General features: G+C 34.2%; 1 protein-coding gene and 1 long non-coding RNA gene across 4 annotated transcripts in view; both read right to left on the reverse strand.

The window, feature by feature from the left end:
- Positions 1-373: 373 nt before the first annotated feature.
- LOC126978272 (uncharacterized) lies at positions 374-2,341 on the reverse strand. The gene is made up of 2 exons (XR_007732569.1): positions 2,019-2,341; positions 374-1,374 (listed from the first exon to the last, which is right to left on the reverse strand). It is a non-coding gene; the product is annotated as an uncharacterized LOC126978272 (long non-coding RNA).
- Positions 2,342-5,942: 3,601 nt separating this feature from the next.
- The window catches only part of LOC126979058 (dipeptidase 1-like), a 52,890-nt gene continuing 38,798 nt past the window's right edge, over positions 5,943-20,034 (reverse strand). For all 3 annotated transcript variants that reach the window (XM_050828246.1, XM_050828245.1, XM_050828247.1), the window contains exons 8-12: positions 18,161-18,337; positions 17,547-17,631; positions 10,427-10,502; positions 10,041-10,179; positions 5,943-9,463 (exon numbers count right to left, since the gene is read on the reverse strand). In XM_050828246.1, coding sequence (XP_050684203.1) covers positions 9,356-9,463; positions 10,041-10,179; positions 10,427-10,502; positions 17,547-17,631; positions 18,161-18,337 — 585 coding nt within the window. In that variant the 3' untranslated portion in view covers positions 5,943-9,355. The remainder of the gene's footprint in view (positions 9,464-10,040; positions 10,180-10,426; positions 10,503-17,546; positions 17,632-18,160; positions 18,338-20,034) is intronic.

Below are 20,034 nucleotides of genomic sequence, written 5' to 3' on the forward strand. Positions count from 1 at the left end.
GCCGTTCGATATTAAAAATTGATGACTATTATACACATACGAAGACAAGGCTGAATACCGTAAAACGGGGTGAATGGGGACGAAACTAGATTTTAGATGACATTTTCTCTGATTTTTTTCTATAAAACCTATGTTATTTATATTTAAAAACTTGAGTTAAAACTATCTCTATTAGATAAAATGTAGAAAGAACTTAAAAAATTTACGAATTACTCATGATAGCTTAAAATGTTGCCCATCCCTATTTAAACTCTTAGAGGGGTTAATAGGGATCAGCTATGGGACAATAGAAAAAAACAGTCAGGGTTGTCACGGCTAAGTCAAATATTACCATTATTTTGCACAGTCGGGTAAAGGTTATAATACAAATGAATTCAAAAATATAAAATCACTGTAATAATCAACATTATAGAAGTATTAAAATCTTTTTTTAATCAACATACTATACTTAAAGTATTATAATTAACATATTAATTATTATATTAAGTATAAATAAGAGGCCAGGTTATCACCTATAAAAATTTTAGATCCAATTTTATCACTGAAATACGGCATTGCAATAGTTCAAACCCAGTCCTGGAAAATATTACCATCGAACGAGCCGGAAGGTGTGCAGTTGTACCTACAATATTTATGTCCATTTTGCCGCCACGTATCGTACATATTTTGCAATTTATATACAACATATGGGGGTAGAAGAGTGCCGTCAGCTGCAGAAGTCATCATAAGAGATGTGGAACCCTTTGTATGGTTCATTACCCTTTCAGGGTATTTGACTGTTCTCTTAACCAGCACTCTGACGTCCTGGGTCATCGCTGAGGTTGGTCTCATCGTAATTATCAATGTTAGCAGGTGGTGTGCCTCGAAGAGACGTTTCAAGTTTTCTAAAATATTCATCGATGGTTTCTGGTGAAACAGCTGCTCTTGCTCTCTTTGTATTTTGACTGAGTCTTTTGCTAATTTTATTTTTATGCCTTTTAAGAAAACATGACATAAAATCAGGACCTGGCAAATTATTTTTGAACCTTTTGATATCAACTCCCATTTTATCCAGGTATCCTTTTATCAGCAATCTAAAATCAATGGGTTCTAGAGGATATCCCCATTCTGAACATACATTTACGTACTCTACTAAGTACGCTTCTTCAGCCCGGCTTAGGGCAGTTTGGCCTCCTTGTTTTTTCATGACACGGGTGTTGTGCCGATGCAGGACTGATTTCGGTATATCGTATTTCCGTGAAACATCTTTAAAGGAAAGGTTAGAGCTATTGTACTCGTGTAGTGCTATTTCTATTACAGAATCGTCATATTTTTTATAATTTGTGTTTCGACTAGTTTGGTAATCACGCGGCGTTGTCCAAAAATAGATGTTATCTGAAAAAAGAAAGAGATTTAATGATAGAATTGCACTTATTTCTTATTATTGTTCAACAAATATAAACTCGTTTGTCTACCTATTGCATTAAAAATATATTATAACTAACCAAATTCACATGGAATCACAATAGTACCAGCAAACTTATCTGGTGATTAAGTCGGAAAGTGGGCATCGGAACTTCTTAATGGAACCATGTAACTATCCAAGCTGAGCTTGTGCTTATTAGAATTATCATAACACATGCTCTTCCTATATATCCACATCTTAAGTAACGATTTCTTTGAATTGTAAAGCTGTTGTACCCCCTCATAATTACTACTCGTCATAATTTATTTTTTACTTTTAAGTTATCATGTATTAATAATCTTTGCATGTTTAAAGCCGATATTTAATTTTGTAACTATTTATATGATAAAAAACAAGAACATTGTGGTGACAGCCCTGTTCCTATTGACCCTTCTACATTCCCATTGAGTCACTAAGCTCGTCACTATTAACCAAATATGGCGTCCCTATTAGACTTACTAACCATCCCTATACACCCCATTCGGCGTTCCTATTCACCTCAAATTTCGATAAAAAGTATCTCCACCCACTTTTAACCGTTAAATTTACAAATAAGCGCTTAAATTGTACTCACCCTTTATGTAACGTCTCTAGAAATAACTAATATACCGTAATAAAACTAAACTAGCTCAAATAGTTCTAAAAAAATATATTTATCTCGAAAGTTTAGAACCACAAAAAAACACCGGTAACAGAGCAACAACTTCAGTAGTGAATCTTACGCCGAATTGCTTGACTTCATGTTAAACAAATGCTGCCAACCTAGAGAGTATATATTCTACTACGATTTTCTTCCAAAAAGTATGTAGTAATCTATGGTAAGCAAATTAATTTCTCGTCTCAGGTTCAATTTTGATTTTATCCCTATTCACCCCTGGATCCCTAATCACCCCGTTTTACGGTAGCGAAGCTACCTCTTTTGTCATTGGGCTGAATACAAGATGTCTATTGCCAGTATGATGGTTAGATGTACTTCAAAAAGGAGGAAATTCTCAATTCGACGGTATTTTTTATGTTTGTTATCTTAGAACTTTCGACTGGGTGAACCGATTTAGTTGTTTTTCTTTGTTTGAAAGCTGATGTTACCCGTGTGGTGAAATACATGAAGAAAACCATAAAAGTCTTAAATTTGCATAAAGTATGTGCGCGACAAATGGTCGAATAACTCATTATCACGCCAGCCGATTTCGACTATTTTTAGCTTACCGCTATCAAAATTGAAAATTTTCAAAAATATCGGTAAGTTATTGGTTTTATTTGCTATATTATTGCCAGCGATTTCTTCCGGGCAACCTAAAGGTGTACGAGATTTTATTTACATATAACTTGACATAACGCAATAAATTAATATAAAATAGGATATAATATATCCTATCTATATTATAGACATACACATACTTATATATAAATACAAATTACATTCATACTGTAAGATATATGCACAAAAGAGGAGAAAAAAAGGTCATGGATGTTTATATGTATTTATGTATGTTTAAGGACATATATATCATATTAAATATATTATCGTTGTCATTGAACTTCTTTAATTCTTCTTCATTAATCTTCTTATTATTGTAGTTATACTATACACGACTTGTTATAAGAACTAGGTTATGATATTAATCTAAAGAATAGCTTTTTATTTGAACCTACTGCTGCTAACTCGTATTGCGCACCATTTACTTTCTTGCGGGCTTCTTCTTTCTTCGCGTACCTACTGAATCGCCAAACAACAAGATTTGTGGTTAACTTTGCGCTCAAGAGTTTACAGAGACACTAAGGGATGAGACGAGCAGGACGTTCAGCTGATGGTAATTGATACGCTCTGCCCAGTATAACGCAGTGCATGATGCAATGATTTTTCCTAAATTCTGTGCGGCTCCACCTTGAGACATGAGATGTTCAGTCTCATTTGCCCAGTAATTTCACCAGCTCCTTTCAGACCAAGAATCAGTGTAAAGCAGTAGCTTCACGGCCGAATAGGGGGTCGTTGTGGTACCCAACATCTAGCCACCATCTTGTGCAAAGGAGCCTCCCACATAATAATGTAATGTAAACATAACATGGCCACAATATAGGGTACGTGAATACAACTTTTACTATTATCTTCACGTTTTAATCTAATATATAAAATTCTCATGTCGCGGTGTTTGTAGTTAAACTCATTCGAAACGGCTTGACTGATTCTCATGAAATTTTGAGTGCATATTGGGTAGGTCTGAGAATCGGACAACATTTCATCCCCCTAAGTGTTAAGGGTGGTCCACGACAATTTTTTTTTTATTTTTTTTTAATTTGTTTGATTATGAGTCAGCATTAAAAAATACATACAACTTAAAATTTTCACCCATCTACGATCAACAGTTACTTTTGTATCGCGATTTCAATATCGGCAATACAACGTTTGCTGGGTCAGCTAGTTACTTATAATTATTAAACAGAAAAAAGAGCTTAAAATAAATTTTGAATAACCCGGTGTTCGTAAATAATCCCCTTAATAGTGTCTATTAAGGAGATTAATAAATCGTGTATCAATATAATTTGAAGCAAATGGAGATATTATACCTGCTAACAGAATTATTTCTTAGGCGGTCTGTGAATACTATTTTTTTTTAAAATTGGTGATGAAAATTTATTGAATGACCTACCGAAACCAATCTACGATTTTTTTTTAATTTTTGTATATTTTTTTAATTATCTGTGGGTCTTTTTTAGTTATATTATATTTTTTTATCGTCGGTGAAAATTGGTGTCTAGTAAGATTATATGAAAATAATAAATAGTAATCATTTTTTTTTCATGATCGCAGTTAGAGATACTATGTTAGATGCAGGCTTTGTTGGTCGATCCGCTAATATATTGTATGTATATTTCAATAGTTGATTGCTGGCTGTTCACACTTCACAATATCGGCGAGGACCCCTTCACATGAATGTTGCTCGCCTAGAGATGAGAAATACTCACCGAGCGACTCCCAGCGGTAATTTTCCAATTTCCACTATATAGCGAGTAATCACACATCGAGCTTGTTCATCATTTAAAGCTCAGTGCAGTGACGTTCTATACACATGTAAACACATCTCATTCGCTGTCTGATAGCGGAATGACAAAATTGTGCTTAAAAACAAAGTTATCACACTTTTCTCCTTGGTTGTGTGTCATCTGTCACCGTCTGAATTATGGTTCGGTCTGAATGACCTGAACTTGCTTTTTTTTATGAAAATATGGGACGAGACGAGCAGGACGTTCAGCTGATGGTAATTGATAAGCCATGCCCATTACAATGCAGTGCTGCTCAGGATTCTTAAAAAACCTAAAAATTCTGAGCGGCACTACAATTGCGATCGTCACCTTATGAAGCTTAGCTCATCATTAGCTACGGCGCCCTTCAGACTGAAACACAGTAATGTTTACAAATTACTGCTTCACGGCAGAAATAGGTGCCGTTGTGGTACCCATCATCTAACCAGCATCCTATGTAAAGAAGCCTCCGAGGTTGCCAGTTAAACTCTATTTCGACGTACACTAACACAAAGTGACAAAAATCGCGAGTGTATGACGTTTCCATCGGTTATCTAGCAGCAAAAGGCTCTATCTAGACATATAAATTATCTAAGATATTAAATATAGAGACTTAATAATAGGGGCTTAAGAATGAAATTTCCGTTTACACGTACTGGCCTCTTTGGATTACGATAAAATCTGCTTTTAAAACCCATTTCAAAGTGAAAATTTTTCACCTTACATCTGGAACAAATTAGATTTATAAAATGGAGGATTTTTTCGTTTTTCTTCTCCACAAGGGGCATCCTCAGGAATTGTTGACTCACCGAACTCTGGAATTCACACTTTCACTCTATTCGTGTTGTAGTATTTTCAGAAGGGTTCCACTGCAACAACTAACCCGGTCGTATAGTCGAGAATTCATCAGATGCCGATTCTTCGATGGGGGACCCCTAATTCTTTGCCTTTGCATTCTGCATGTAGTTTAACAAAACTTAGCAGAATAAACACTAACGGCCTTATAAATAAACGTGGTCTAAGGTTATATCTGAGAATAAACCAAGAATATGTAAAATGTTTACAGAGAGACATTTTACTTATTTTGATTGGGATTTTATTCGGACGTGTTACGTTTCCCGCGTTTATTTTACATGCTTGAGAATTATCATTTATTTTTATTTAGTGGCACGGGCCATAGGCCAAGAACTATCATTGTATTGACAGTATGGTCAGCAATATAGTCAACATTTGGCATATTCTTGGTTTATTCTTAGGTATAACTTTATACCAAGTTTATTTGTAAGGCCGTAAATATATTAATTGATAACAATTATATACATTATACACAATTATGAACTTCCGTAAAATAGCGGCAAAATCAATTAATTTTCTGTGATGATAACTGTTTGATGGACGACAATTACAGCCACATGCATTTAATTGTTCTGATATGCAATAAATAATGAGTTTTAAGGAGTAATGAAACGCCATTGACTTGTAGTATACATTTATAGTATTTTATTTATTAACAGTACATATATACTAAAATACAGTTAGAAAAATATCGCAAGACGCGAAATATAGAAAGTCAAAGTAAATATAGGTAATACACGAGTTACAACATTTGACACGAACGAAAATTCGTTCATAATTCATATCAAGCTCATTTTATTACAGGAAAATTATGGGAAGTGAAAGTTCAATAAATCAAAATTGTTGTAAACATCAGGTATTTATTTAATTTGAATACTTTTTACTAGTTTGGGCCATTTTAGGCATTCAAAGAGTCCTTTTAAGGTTACATGAAAGGGCAGTGATCTTAATGCTGTTTATTATTTATAATTATGAAATTAATTAAATTTTACTTAATTTTTTTTTTGAGATAAAGGACGAATAAATTGTTCTCAGGACAAACTGTTAAAACTTTGTTTAATCAGTACTGAAAATTCATAGATAAAATTAAATGATAAAGCTAAATTTTAATGCCAGTATTTTTTTTTATGAAAGTAAGGGACAAGACGAGCAGGATGTTCAGCTGATGGTAATTGCTAAGCCCTACCCATAACAATGTAGAGCCGCTCAGGATTCTTGAAAAACCCAAAAATTCTGAGTGGCACTACAACTGCGCCTTGAGACGTAAGATGGTAAGTCTCATTTGCCCAATAATTTCACTAGCTACGGCACTCTTCAGACCGAAACATGTTTACAGATTACTGCTTCACGGCAGAAATAGGCACCGTTGTGGTACCCATAATGTAACCGGCTTCCTGTGCAAAGGAGCCACCCACTCGTAATAAATTTATAATTAAATTTCAAACAGTAACAATTACAAAGTTCAATTCAAAAAGCGTACACCGTGTTATTTATGCAAAAAGTTCTCAATTCAAAGCCCAATCAATGATTGAACGGATTAAGCAGGGAATTTCTGAAAGTTTTGGCGAGAGCTATTTGATCCGGAACGTTTACGACAACGTCTAAATGTTACCGGAAACTCTTGAATTAAATGCCCAATTGCAAATATAGATTCGAATTATTCCGCTACAAAGCAAAATAAATGTATAAAATAACTATAATTTTTGTATAAAATATGATAACAGAATAATTTGCCAATTAACACGTCATTTTACAATATAATAAATCTAAAAATAATATATAAAAAGATAAATAGAATATCCAAAACTTTCAGTCATTTTAAGACGTCTTTTAGGCAATCTAGGCAATCTAGATCCTAAACTGTACACATCACTCATAAAATATAATTGAAGACAACTTATATACTATTCAATGAAAAAAAAATCAAATCGAAATAAATCCAATCAAGTTTTACTGTACGTTTGAAAGGTAATTAGGTTACACAAACAATGGTAGCGGGTTGACATAAAATTTAGACGCCGTAAAATTTATTGATTATCTTATTGAGCAAATGAATTGAACTCAATTATTGAATAGTAAAAAAGACGTTTCTCGATGTCCATCTCGTTAGTTATTATTAATACATACTTAATAATGCCAACAGTCTTAGTGTTTCGCTCCTAATATTAATTCATATTAATTACATTTAAGGTAATTTTTTAGTGTGAGTAAATATAGGATTCGGAATTATAAATAAGAACGTAGCCTCCAATTCCTCTGTAAATTCTTGAAATTTATTTAACATGAATCCTTATTTAAGTTCAAAATGCATAGTCACATATTTTGAATAAATTAGGATTTTTAAGACACTTATTGAACACCCATTCTGAAGAAAGCTGAGAAGAAATGCTGCAAGATCCTCAGTGGTACTCTGTGTTTGATATTAATTGATTTAAAATTAAATTTATTCATTAACTAGCTCTTACCCGAGACTTTGTCCGCGTTGAATACATATTTTTTTATCTTTTTTGGATACTTTTCAAGTAATACACATACATAGGTAGATAGAGCGCATATACCTTGTCGTTGTAGACAGTCTCTCTAATAGTATTTCCCTGTGAACTTTAATCTCCTATTTCATCCCCATGTAGGTCAAAGTTTCAAAAATAATCGAACAAATGCTTATGAATTATTTCTTATTAAGTCCCTAAATACAAAGTTTCATGGTTTCATCTTTGATAATGACGAATTTACATACAAACTGCCATCCCCTATTTCAACCTCTCCATTTATTTTTTTGCAATGATAGCCTATGTCAATATTTTCAAGCTCTAGTCTCTCTCTGTACTAAATTTTATTAAAATCGATTGTAACATCTAAAAAATCGAGAGTAAAAAGCAAACTTACATTCACATTTATAATATTAGTAGGCATATGCCTGGGGTGATCGCTCCATTCACAAAGTGTGATTTAATTTAATACAATAAATATATTGTATAACATAATAATGTTTATTCGTTGAAATACGCAATCATTTTATGAACTAAATAAATCATATTATGAACATAGTACTAATAATTAGAGCTGATTAACTTTCAACGCCTCGAGACATTTACAGCAACATATCGGTTCAATGACTAAAATGCCATTCACCTGACATTTTTTGGTGATGTATATTATATTGTCAAAGTTACGCGAATGATGAGGATGAAGAAAACAAGTAAATACATTTATTTTTCAGACATAGTTATGTGCAACTACAACAAAGTACAATGTGCATAAGAAAACACAGACCAGTTCTCGGCCTATGACGGATTTGCGTTATCCACCTTCACTCAAAAGTTATTCTTAATACGTTTACTTATAAGATAAATACAACGTTATGTAGGTAATCAATATTTTTAAATCTCAGTTCCGAGTCGTATAGTTTTTTGTTTTACTTTGTACATATCAGCCAGACGTATCCGATAATTAAAAAGTTAACGAGAAAAACAGATTACAGAGTAACTATATCACCAACAGTCACAATAAGATCTGAGGATTAACATAAAAAACATAGTTTAAAAAAGACTAAAATGAACATCGATTCCTGCCTTATAGATGAAAAAAATTATTTAATTTATAAAAATGGAATAATTTTATCAATTTAATGTATTGTTATCGGTCCTCGATAAATCTACGAAGTTTCAACGAAATTTGGCCGTTTAAAGTGGGACAAAATCGCGCCTAAATGAGTCAGTTACAAACAAACGTATGAAGTGTAACAGATGAAGCTAATAAAAAACATGTGTTATTACATGGCTTATATATTATTACATAGGCTGCTTCGCCTTTAGTTATTTTAATAAAAAATAATACCATAACTATAGGCGAATAACTATAGGTTGTGGTTTTTAGAGACTTATTACGAAATTTCCAACAATTGACAGTAAATCTCTATTGTGTATTGAAGCACCTAAATCATTCGTTTCAGTAACTATAGTAATAAAGATAGAATAAAAACCGGAACATTTTCATCTGCCTGATCTGTATAAAGTTCTAAAATTTTAAATTTAATCAATATAAATCGGTGTAGAATGCATTGCTGACGCAATCTCCGCCATCATTGGGTGTATCGTCGTGTTCTTCGGGCTCAACACCGTTAGTGCGCATTTCATCACGGACCTGCCAATATTAACTTATGTTATATAAATAACATACTTTTTTATTTAAACGACTTCGCACTACATCCGATCCGAATCCGATTTCTTTCCGTCAATCTTTAGAACTAGTTCTACGACTACACCGGATCGTTTTTCACGGATACGGATCGGATTCGGTTCGGGCGTAGAGTGAAAGAGCTCTCACTATATTTAAAATACTATGACTACATTAAATTTAACTATCATTGCGGGGAAGTGAAGATACTGGCAGCATTTCCGCGTTCGATAGCTATCCGTTGACTGAAATAGCTGCCAGCACTTGGGTTTGCGGTAGCTCTATTTGAAATTTGAATTTGAACAATATGTTATGTTTTTAAAGTGATAACCCCCACTTCTAGGATTAATACACAAATAAAATTTGAAAAACAAAATTTTATGAACGATGCGGGACTCGAACTCACGACCTCCGGCGTTCCGTGCCGGTGCTCTAACCAACTGAGCCAACCGTTCGAGTCGTTATAAAATCGTGTTTGATTTGTTCAACTCTCATGTTGTGGCTTGTTCTACAGGTAAGGGTCAGACTAATAATTTCACTGTACCTTTTCAACTTGTCCCATTACACGGAGCAAGTTTAAGCCGGCTACGTTCTTAAGTTCTTGAACAGTCCATTGCCCACTTCGAAGCAACTCAGCGAACAATTGAGGATATCTAGAAACATCTTCAAGACCGCGTGGTACTCTAAAATTATTTGAGACATTCAAATACCCTGTCTTATTAATAAACGCAGTGTAAAGTTACTCCAAGTTTAAAACTTTTTGTCTTTATCTTACCTTTTGTCACTACAGAATTACTACACTTACATGACAAGGAGAAGTAATTTTAAGCTTGGAGTAACTTTTCACTGTTTTTATTAATAAGACTGTAATAGTGCTTTTTGAGAAATGAGAAAGGTTAATACTTAATACTGCAGGGTACGAATTATTACCTGTTAACTCCATCAAAATCACCACCAATACCAACGTGATCAGCACCAATCATTCTCTTGATGTAATGGAAATGTTCTGGGTACAAAAACATATAATTATCGAGCATTTAACGATTGGCATAAGGCTAAATCTCACTGGGACGTCACGGTGGCTCAACCAGTCACCACTAACAACAAAATGTATACAACTCTATAAAGAGTTACTCAACTGGTGGTCCGTTTGGTTGCACAACAAAATTGGTGGCGCGACCAGCTCGGACGCGTCATGACTCTGGTGTCCGTATGGTGTCTAGTTTGGAAGCTTACGCAACCAGTTGCGCTGCCATGGTGTCCCGGTGAAATATACGATTTTTATTTTATTTAGAGCTTTATTTCCTTACATCTATACATTTAGGTATTTACTTATAAATTATTGTATTTATTAGTACGTGTTAGTATTTCGTTATTTTAGATAAAAGTTAGTTGTTAGTATTATTAGTTACTATTTTCGACATAAGGACCGCCTGTAGCGGTAAAAGCCTCCTCCATTGATTTCCACTCGTTCCTGTCTCTTGCAATTCTTGTCCACATCTTTCCTGCTGTTTCTCCTCTGTCATCGCTCTATCTCTTATTAGGCCTACCTCGATTTCGTTTCCTATTCATTCTATATATACAGGGTGTCCCAAAGTTATGGGACATGAAGGGAAAGTACCTTAAATATCGTAGATAGGGTATTTTACTGAAAGAAGACTTTACGTAATTTTTAAAAGTTTTCAAAGATTTTCTAAAAATAACTTGCCTCGTCTGGGAATCGAACTGACTCAAATGTAAAAAAACACTCCTACTTTTATGATATGTAGATATGTGAAAGTAGTCAATTAAGTGGGTATTTTTTTGTAAATTAATCAATTAAATGCTCAAAATGTGATCCCTCCTGTCTTACGTAAATTGCCAATCTTTTAATGAGACCGCTACCTTTTGATTTTCTTATCATTTTATGGTGAATACTCGATATGATATGGCACAATTCTGTTTGTAACTCGCCCACGTTCTCGTATCGCTTTTAAACTAAGAAAACTATGCTACAAAGTATTTAATTATGAAGTGGGTACTTATTTACGAATAAAGAAGGCTATCTATGGAATGACAGTATCTCTAATTTTCGGACGTCGTCGTCGGCAATAAATAACTTTCTTGAAATTTGACTCAAACATTTTACGTCGCTCCTTTCTTTAAAAATACTATGTTACTTGAGAAGAGTTATTAGTTTTTGGCCATTCTTTCGATTGGCATCATAAAAGTAGGGGTGTTTTTTTTTACATTTAAGTCGGTTCGAGTCCCAGACGAGGCAAGTAATTTTTAGAAAATCTTTGAATGCGGAATTACTAACTTTTAAAAATAACATAAAGTCTTCTTTCAGTAAAATACCCTATCTACGATATTTAAGGTACTTTCCCTTCATGTCCCATAACTTTGGGACAGCCTGTATATTTAAACGATAGAAGTATGATATTTAAAGCCGTTGCCGCTTAAACCAGTAGCAACATGTTGTATTGATCGACAGTTTTGATGAGAATAAAGATAGCTAGCGTAGGCACTAATACCTACTTCGTGCCGTCTTATGAGACCACATAAGGGTGGTTGGTGGTTAACCCTTTGCTTGCTAAATATGTAATTTGTTTGTTTGAAAATTTGTAAATTTCAATTATTTACTTTAAATTATAGAATTATTTCTTTACGATTAAGGTTAGATAGCTATTATTAACCGTGTGTTCATTTATTGTCGCAATTATATCGACACGCCGTATGTAATATAAATATGATCGAAGAGAAGATAAAAAATATGCCACAAATTCCTAACTGCGATATTATTAACACAAAGTGAAATTGCTGGATTTTAATACTTTTTTTTCCTGAGTAATGTAATTATTCCAAGCTTTTACTTGACTGGTATTGATAGTAATTAGTTAATCTGATAGTATGTTTGTTATATAGCTGTTATTACACTAAATCGATTGAGTTAAAGCACGCATGTTTGGTTTTGATTACTTTATGCATTTTAATGATCGATCGAGGATTAGCTATTCATAAAGGATTTGCCGTCAGTCTACTGTACAGGATTTTGTGTTCCAATTTACTTATGAATTCCCGTATTATTATTAGGCACCATGAAATGGCTACTGGACTCAAGGTTTGTTCAAAGCATAGAAATTATACTGAAACCCAATGATATGGGAACCAAATAGACGATTTTCTGAGAGAGCGTAAAGTTATGAAGCATTTAAGAGAAAGTATTTTATTTTTAGCGCAAATAAAAAATGAGAAAGGAGAGTTTAAACGTAATATGCTTTAAGACTAAGATTATTTATACGTCTATAGAGATGGTGACAGCTGTGAACACGTGGAATAGAAAAGCGGTGAACATTTGAACCTCTATTTTTAGCAACGCACGCACACTTAGACAAAGTAAGTTAGATACATATCGCAAGTGTAAGACGTAGCTTGTCGCGTGAAATAATAATGCGTAAAGTAATAAACGCGGCTTGTTTTCATGCGTCGCCTAACAGCAAGAGGCTCTATCTAGATGTATAAATTATGTACGCTTTCATGATTGCCTTTGAAAAAACCGTCGTGTGTTTAGTCACTTTAGTGTTCTTAACACACGCAAAAGTAAATCTTAACTAAAGTGAGGTTAATAATATGAAATAGAATAATTAGCAAATTATTTTGTTTAAATTACTCTCGTAAATGTTGGTCTGACTGATTATCATTTGTATCGTTCCCTAATAAAAAAATAAGTAAGTGGTAACGAATTTATTAATACTTTTGATCAAAGATTTACTAAATATTAAAAAAAAGTCCATCAATCGTTGTTCTATATTTCTTCATTAGACATAATATTCAAATCAAGTCGAACCGATTTTAACCTAAAGAGCGTCACATAGCCGACGACATAGTCGCACTCATAATAATAGTAACGCTAATTGTACCTAAAGAAACCGAAGTTTTCACTTAAAAAAATATATTTGCGAGAATTACTTATGTATAAGAGTATTGTAAAAGATCAAATCATGTACATGTCACTATCAAGATACTATAATAAGGTTGTGGCACTGAGAATTAGACTGTTGAGTTAAAATTTTACACGTGTTTAATCTACACGCAGTATTGAGTCAACCAAGGTCATAAGGAATCATATCCACTAAGAGCTTTATTAAGGTATGATAAATAATCTTTGAAATGTAGCAGATCGGCACTTGAATATTTATATCATGTTTCGCGTTTTGTATATCTATGTTCAATTCAAGGTGCGGTCTGAAATCTGTGCGGTCTTACACATTAGCCCCCTTATTCATAATAGTCTGCTAACTTAAAGCATTGCTAATTCTCACTCTGTCTTCTATTGACCTAATGAATGAGAAAAAACACTCCTCAGCGGCTGTTTTAAGTTAGCGGACCATTATGAAAAGGAGGGTAGGACATTAGGTTTAATGTATTGTTAGGAATGATGCTTAAAGCAGAAGGTATGGCTTTTAAATATATATATGGGGTTACACAACGTTTCAGATCAGTTTACTCCCATCCAAAACTTTTATCATAATTGACCAACACTACGACATAATTTAACATAATGCATATTGAGGGTATGAGAACAAAAAACAAAATATACTAACTATATTAGAAAAAACGTGTTTTAAGCCTATCGAGCGTTCGATTAAATTCCTAATTGAATTTATTCTAGAAAATTCTTTCTTGAAATTCATAATCGTTTGATATCTAATAACTAATACGTCTCTTTAATACGCAATGTTGCCATTTCATATTAAAAACCATGATTTTAACTGATTGAACAAGGAACTGTCTATGGAAACAGACATTTTTTCAATGTTCATGGCTTATCAGATGTCAATAGTCGATGTCGTAATAAGTTCAAACGTCAAAAATCACAGTTTTGAGTAGCGAGTTGTCACTGACCTCTTTCGCCATTTTGGCGGTATTGACCATGTAGCGAGAGTTTGCGGTTCTAAAACTAGTGATGAGAAACAAGTGGACGAAATAGTTGGTGGGAAACTATATACAAAAAAAAATCTACTTTGTTATGTTGATTCTTGAAGTATAAATAACAAAGGAACGAAATTAATTCAAAGTTTAAAAATACTTGAGAGTATTGTACGTTACTTCACAGCCATTTGTATTATACATTATAATTAGTTCTCTGGACGCTCGCGAGTGACGCTTCAAATAATATGGAACAGCCGGTCCAGTGGTATATGTAAAGGTCAGTGCGAGTTGTAGTCTGTAGGTTGGTAATGACAACAGCTATGAACTGACAGATATCGAAAAACGAACGTCAAATACGAGACAGCTGATAGATGTCGGCCATGTTTTTTGCTATCAAGGGCTTAGAATAGGTTTATAGAAGGTCCTAGCTACTATAGCACACGTGAGCTTTATCGAAGATATAATGAGCGTTTTAGCTCAAATATGCGATTATGAATACCATTTTTTTACAAGCGTTTATTAGCCATGTTTAAAACCTCCGATAAATCATTAAATAAGACCGCAAATTTCAAATTTGCATACGAGAAAACTAGATGAAATCACTATTTTTATCACTCACTGACTCCAAACACTGAGAAAACCTCACAAGAATGGTTAGTAAATAAAAAAAAATATTAACTTTAACTAACGAACGTTTGAAACACTAGTGTGGAAGTGCAATAAGAGTTCTAGTTAGGTCAATCTATTGAGTAGCAGCTAATTTTCTTTCTAAGCATCTGAACATTAATACATTATAGGAGTTGTGATTTGAGGAGCTTCGGAAGAAATAAGTATGTGATTAGATCTTTTATTAGCGAAGTTGTTTTACGTGTAAGTAATTATCTTGCAAAGTTTTGTTTTGTTTGGTTTTCTCTCTGACGTTCTATATTTGTAATTTACTGTGCGTGTGTGTGTTCAAATCAAACATTTTTATTCAAAATAGCACCCTATTGATATCACTTATTGATAGTCAAAAAAACTACCACCCATTCCAAAACGAATGCCTTAGACCTGAGAAGAATGGGCGCAACATACTCAGCGGGCTTTTGTTTTTTCATCAAAAAAATATGCTTACAAAGTAATACTGTACAATTAAATTATTAAATAACCTGAGAGCGGTCGCTCCATTCCCAATCTGTGGTATCATTAAGAAAGTCATTTATGTTATAGTAACCTTTACCACACAAACGTTTTTTAACAATTCTTTTGAATAACGTAATACTTTTGTTTTGAACATTTTCTGGGATCTTGTTGTAAAAGCATATACATCGCCCCACAAAAGACTTACTAACTCGACTTAGCCGAGTCGTAGGCATTATAAGCTTATGTCTGTTCCTGGTATTAACTTTATAGTTATGAAAGTTTCTAGCAAATTCATTTGTGCGCCTATGAACATACATTACGTTATCAAGAATATATTGAGAAGCAACAAAATATGTTAATACCTTTGAATTTTGCTCTGAATTCTTTAGGAACTAGGTTATAAATAGCACAAATAGCCCTATTCTGAAGGACAAATATTGTATTAATATTAATGCTATGTCGATATCGACAGTGATGCCCCATAGCAATATACCATCGGACATAATACTATGGAAATAACTAAAGTATAGCAGTCGCGCCGTATATAATCAGCGTCAGTTAATTGTCTAATATTTTTAACAGCGTATGCTGCAGAACTAAGTCTGTTTCACAATCCTTCAATATGGGGGCCCCATTGTAATTTGGAATCCAGAGTAATGCCAAGAAATATAGCAGATTCAACCGGTTTTATCACCCCTCCGTTTAACATAATACTTGTATCTACACTTTTGATATTTGATACGATAAATTTTATATATCTCGTTTTCTTGCTATTTAACAATAGGTTTTTTAGCGCTAAACCAGTACACGATGTCAGATACAATATCGTTCACTTCGTCATACATAGCTTGGTTTCTTTGAAAATCAGTGAAGTGTCGTCCGCAAACAATACTACCTTATATTTTTTCTGTAAGATTAGGAAGATTATTAATATAGAAAGATCATTTATATAGAAGAAGAGAGGAAAAGGAACGGTCCAAGAATAGACCCTTGTGGTTTCCCCCATATTGAGAGGAGTCCAAGGATATCTCTTTCCATTTATGTCGACCTTCTGAATTCTACTAATGAGATATGAAATCAGAAAATCGAGGGCAGTTCCTTTTATGCCATAGTGACATAGCTTCCTGACCAGCGTTGAATGTTGAACACAACCAAAAGCCTTAGATAAATCATAGAAGATGCCAAGTGCATTCTGCGATTCCTCCCAGACATCAAAATGTTCTTGATAAGCTCAACACATGTTTCAAATGAGGTAACTTATGAGAGTTACTTATGTGTGGTATAATTTAATATATTGACAACTGGTTGTTCCCATCGCGTGTCTCCTGGCCCTGTATACATGCCTGGTTAACTGTAGTTAAAATCTACTCTATCATAATTAATGTTTGAACCTGAACAACTTTTGATCCCAACCACCTTGAGCCCATCGGTTTCGAGATTTCCTCATCGAGACCTTTCCAACGATATATTATAGGGTCTGTGCCTATTGTAGCTAAGGAATGAAGTTTCCAATACCGTATGTGTGCTTTATATATAGATAAACTAGCTCTTACCCGCGTCTTTGTCCGCGTGCAGTAGTTACTTTGGGAAGCATTTTTTAATTCTTAATATACTCACTTTGCAAATAATACACATAGAAACTGCTTTGGCTAATACATTTTTATAAGCTACAAACTATAGAACTTTCATCCCCCTTTTTCACCCTCAAACAAGAGTAAATTTTATAATAGCTAGAACAAATATTTATATATTTTTTTTCAAGTGCTTAAATACAAAGTTTCATGGCGTTATCTACGATAGTGACGAACTTCCAAACAAAATTTCCACCCTTATTTCAACCCCGCAACGTCTTTTATTTCCGATAAAAGTTAACCCTTTCCTTTCTCAAGCTCTTGTCTATTACTGTACTTAATTTCATCAAAACCGGTTTAGTGGCTTAGGCGTGAAAGCGTAAAAAACAAACTTACATTCACATTTATAATATTAGTAGGAATGTAGATTGAAATAGTAATCTCACCAGCAACGTCCGATAGTGTAGCATTCGGTGCGCATTTTACAAAGTCAGGGAAAAAGTTCACCATTATAACTCCCCCGTTTTCTTTCTGCAAATCATAATATTTATATTGCTATCAATGACGTTCTATACACATATAAAGACATATCATTCGTAGACTCATAGCGGAACAGCAAAAGTGTGCTTAAAGATAATGCAAGCACACTTTTCTCCTTAGTCGTGTCAAGTGTTTCTGTCTGAATCAAATCTGAACTGAATTAATGTTTTATATTGCTGCTTATTGACCAAGAATATCTCATACAACTATTGCGGTGTATTTTGTGGCATGTTCAATATTTCGGCTTTGTTTTTATACGACGTGACATGTTTATTTGTATAGATCGTCATTGCTTGCTATATTTAAATTAAGATGAGTACGGCGGTAAGTGTTCTATGTTAAGACTTTGGGTATGTTTCGCCCAAAGAATTTTTTGGAAATACCAACTTGATTAACTTATTTGTAACTAAAAAAAATTTTAAATTATGCGTTATTTTTCGGGAATCTATAATTATCTGTCTGTATCTCTGTGTCATCTTGTGAGTTTTCTTGAGTCAATATTTGGCTAATCTTAACTTACCAAAGACTGTAATATGTCATCAGGAACATTTCTTTTGTGTGGACAGAGACTGTATGCTGAGGAGTGACTAAAGATGACTGGAGCTCGAGAAGTACGAATGGCAGCCCGACTGGTGTTCACTCCCACGTGAGATAAATCTATTATCATCCCCAAACGATTCATCTCACGAACTACTTTCTAGAGAAAAACAAGACAGAACCATTATAAGATGCACATAATACGGAAAGGGAAATCATTATATCATTATATCAGAAGGAAATACTTCGTATAATTTACACCAAATAATCTATTAAAATATTTTGAATCCTAAACTAGTCACTGATGAGGTTAGTTAGGTGGCGCGTCCGCCGTTATATTAATTGAATACGCGGGTCGCGAAACGCTGCGCAAGCGTGTGAGCGCGTGATCCACCGACGTGAGCGTGCGGGACGAGGTAGGGGGAGAGAGCACGGGGTGCGGAAGGAGCGATGCGGAAGCGGGGAGTGGAAACATGAACTTGATAACTGACGTTGACCCTGACAGTTACAAGTTTATTCCGAAAGGAGCAAATGAAATAAGGCGCCAACAATTAACGTATTGTTGCGTAGCAACCCTTCGAAGTATATGACGAGAGTTGTCAAACTTCAAGAGATTGTTAATTTCAACACCTCCGTCAGCAATACTCGTAGCTCAGCGGAAAAGTGTTTACTTTAGAAGCTGTAGACCCGGGTTCGATACACCCACCAGTGTATGGATTTTTTTGGGTTTTGTAAAGTTAAGGGAAATTTCTAGTAAGTTCAGGATCAAATCGAACAGAAAAAAAGGGATGGAAAATATGTAAGCAGGGTAAAATTAGTTAAAATAATTTTCTAGTACAATTTAAATTTAAAGATGGAATGGGAGAATCATTTTGAAAATAGAACGGATCCGGGGGTATATAAGCCGTACTAAGCGTGGCCTACGGCAGTTCTAGTTCTGACTCGAAACTGTAAAGAAGAAGAAGCAGAAGAAAAGAAGAAGCAGTGAAAAGTGGAAGTGTTCCAAGAAGAAGAAGATAGAAGAGACTTAGTGTTCGGTGCGGTGTGACGCGTTGAAGGTACCGCCGCCCACAAGAGGAACAGCGGCAGACCGGCGAAGCGCAAGTTCAGAAAAAGTGAAAAAAGTGAACGCAAATAAAGACTCGTTCCTATAAGCGGAGTATTATTTCCAATCCCTGGCCCACTCCCGTGTCAGTATAATAAACAACTAGACTCACAAGAACTGTCTGAAGCAAAACTCTGCCTACACGTCAGTAGACGCCTAATAACGCGGAGTGTTTGTTCAGTTCATTGTTTCGACTGCGCTTTGAATACAACGCCAAGCAATGATAAAGTGTGAAATAAAAAAAACCCTCATAACAGCATATCCAAAGTTAAAAAGGATGGATCATATAAACATCAATATATATATCAAATTACATAATACTGCAAGTATTTTTAAAGATCAAATTTGATTTTAGCACTGAATTAAATTGGCTCTTTTTGCATTTTGTGATATGTATTTGGCAGTCCAGTTCATATGTCCTAACTAAGGGGAGTCCCAGGTCAGACTTAGTAGTAGTAAATGAAATAAATACTCTGTAATTATTCATTACAGAAAAAACAAATGTATTTACTATTCAAATTCGGTTTTTATTTTTTATATAAGGAATCCATCTAAATCTTTTACGATGAGTCGTACACATTTACGTAATCTCATGGGCATAATCAGAACGATGCGCTGCAGTAGAGCACGTCGATTGGCGTTCAGAAAACATTCGATATTTTCTTTAACCTCCAATTTATTTAATGGTTCATTACCGTACACGTTTGCGTTACAAAGAAAGATGTCAATTTAGGTGGGAATTGGCGATCTGG

This window comes from Leptidea sinapis, chromosome Z (genome assembly GCF_905404315.1).
Source record: "Leptidea sinapis chromosome Z, ilLepSina1.1, whole genome shotgun sequence".
Classification (NCBI taxonomy): Eukaryota; Metazoa; Arthropoda; class Insecta; order Lepidoptera; family Pieridae; genus Leptidea; species Leptidea sinapis.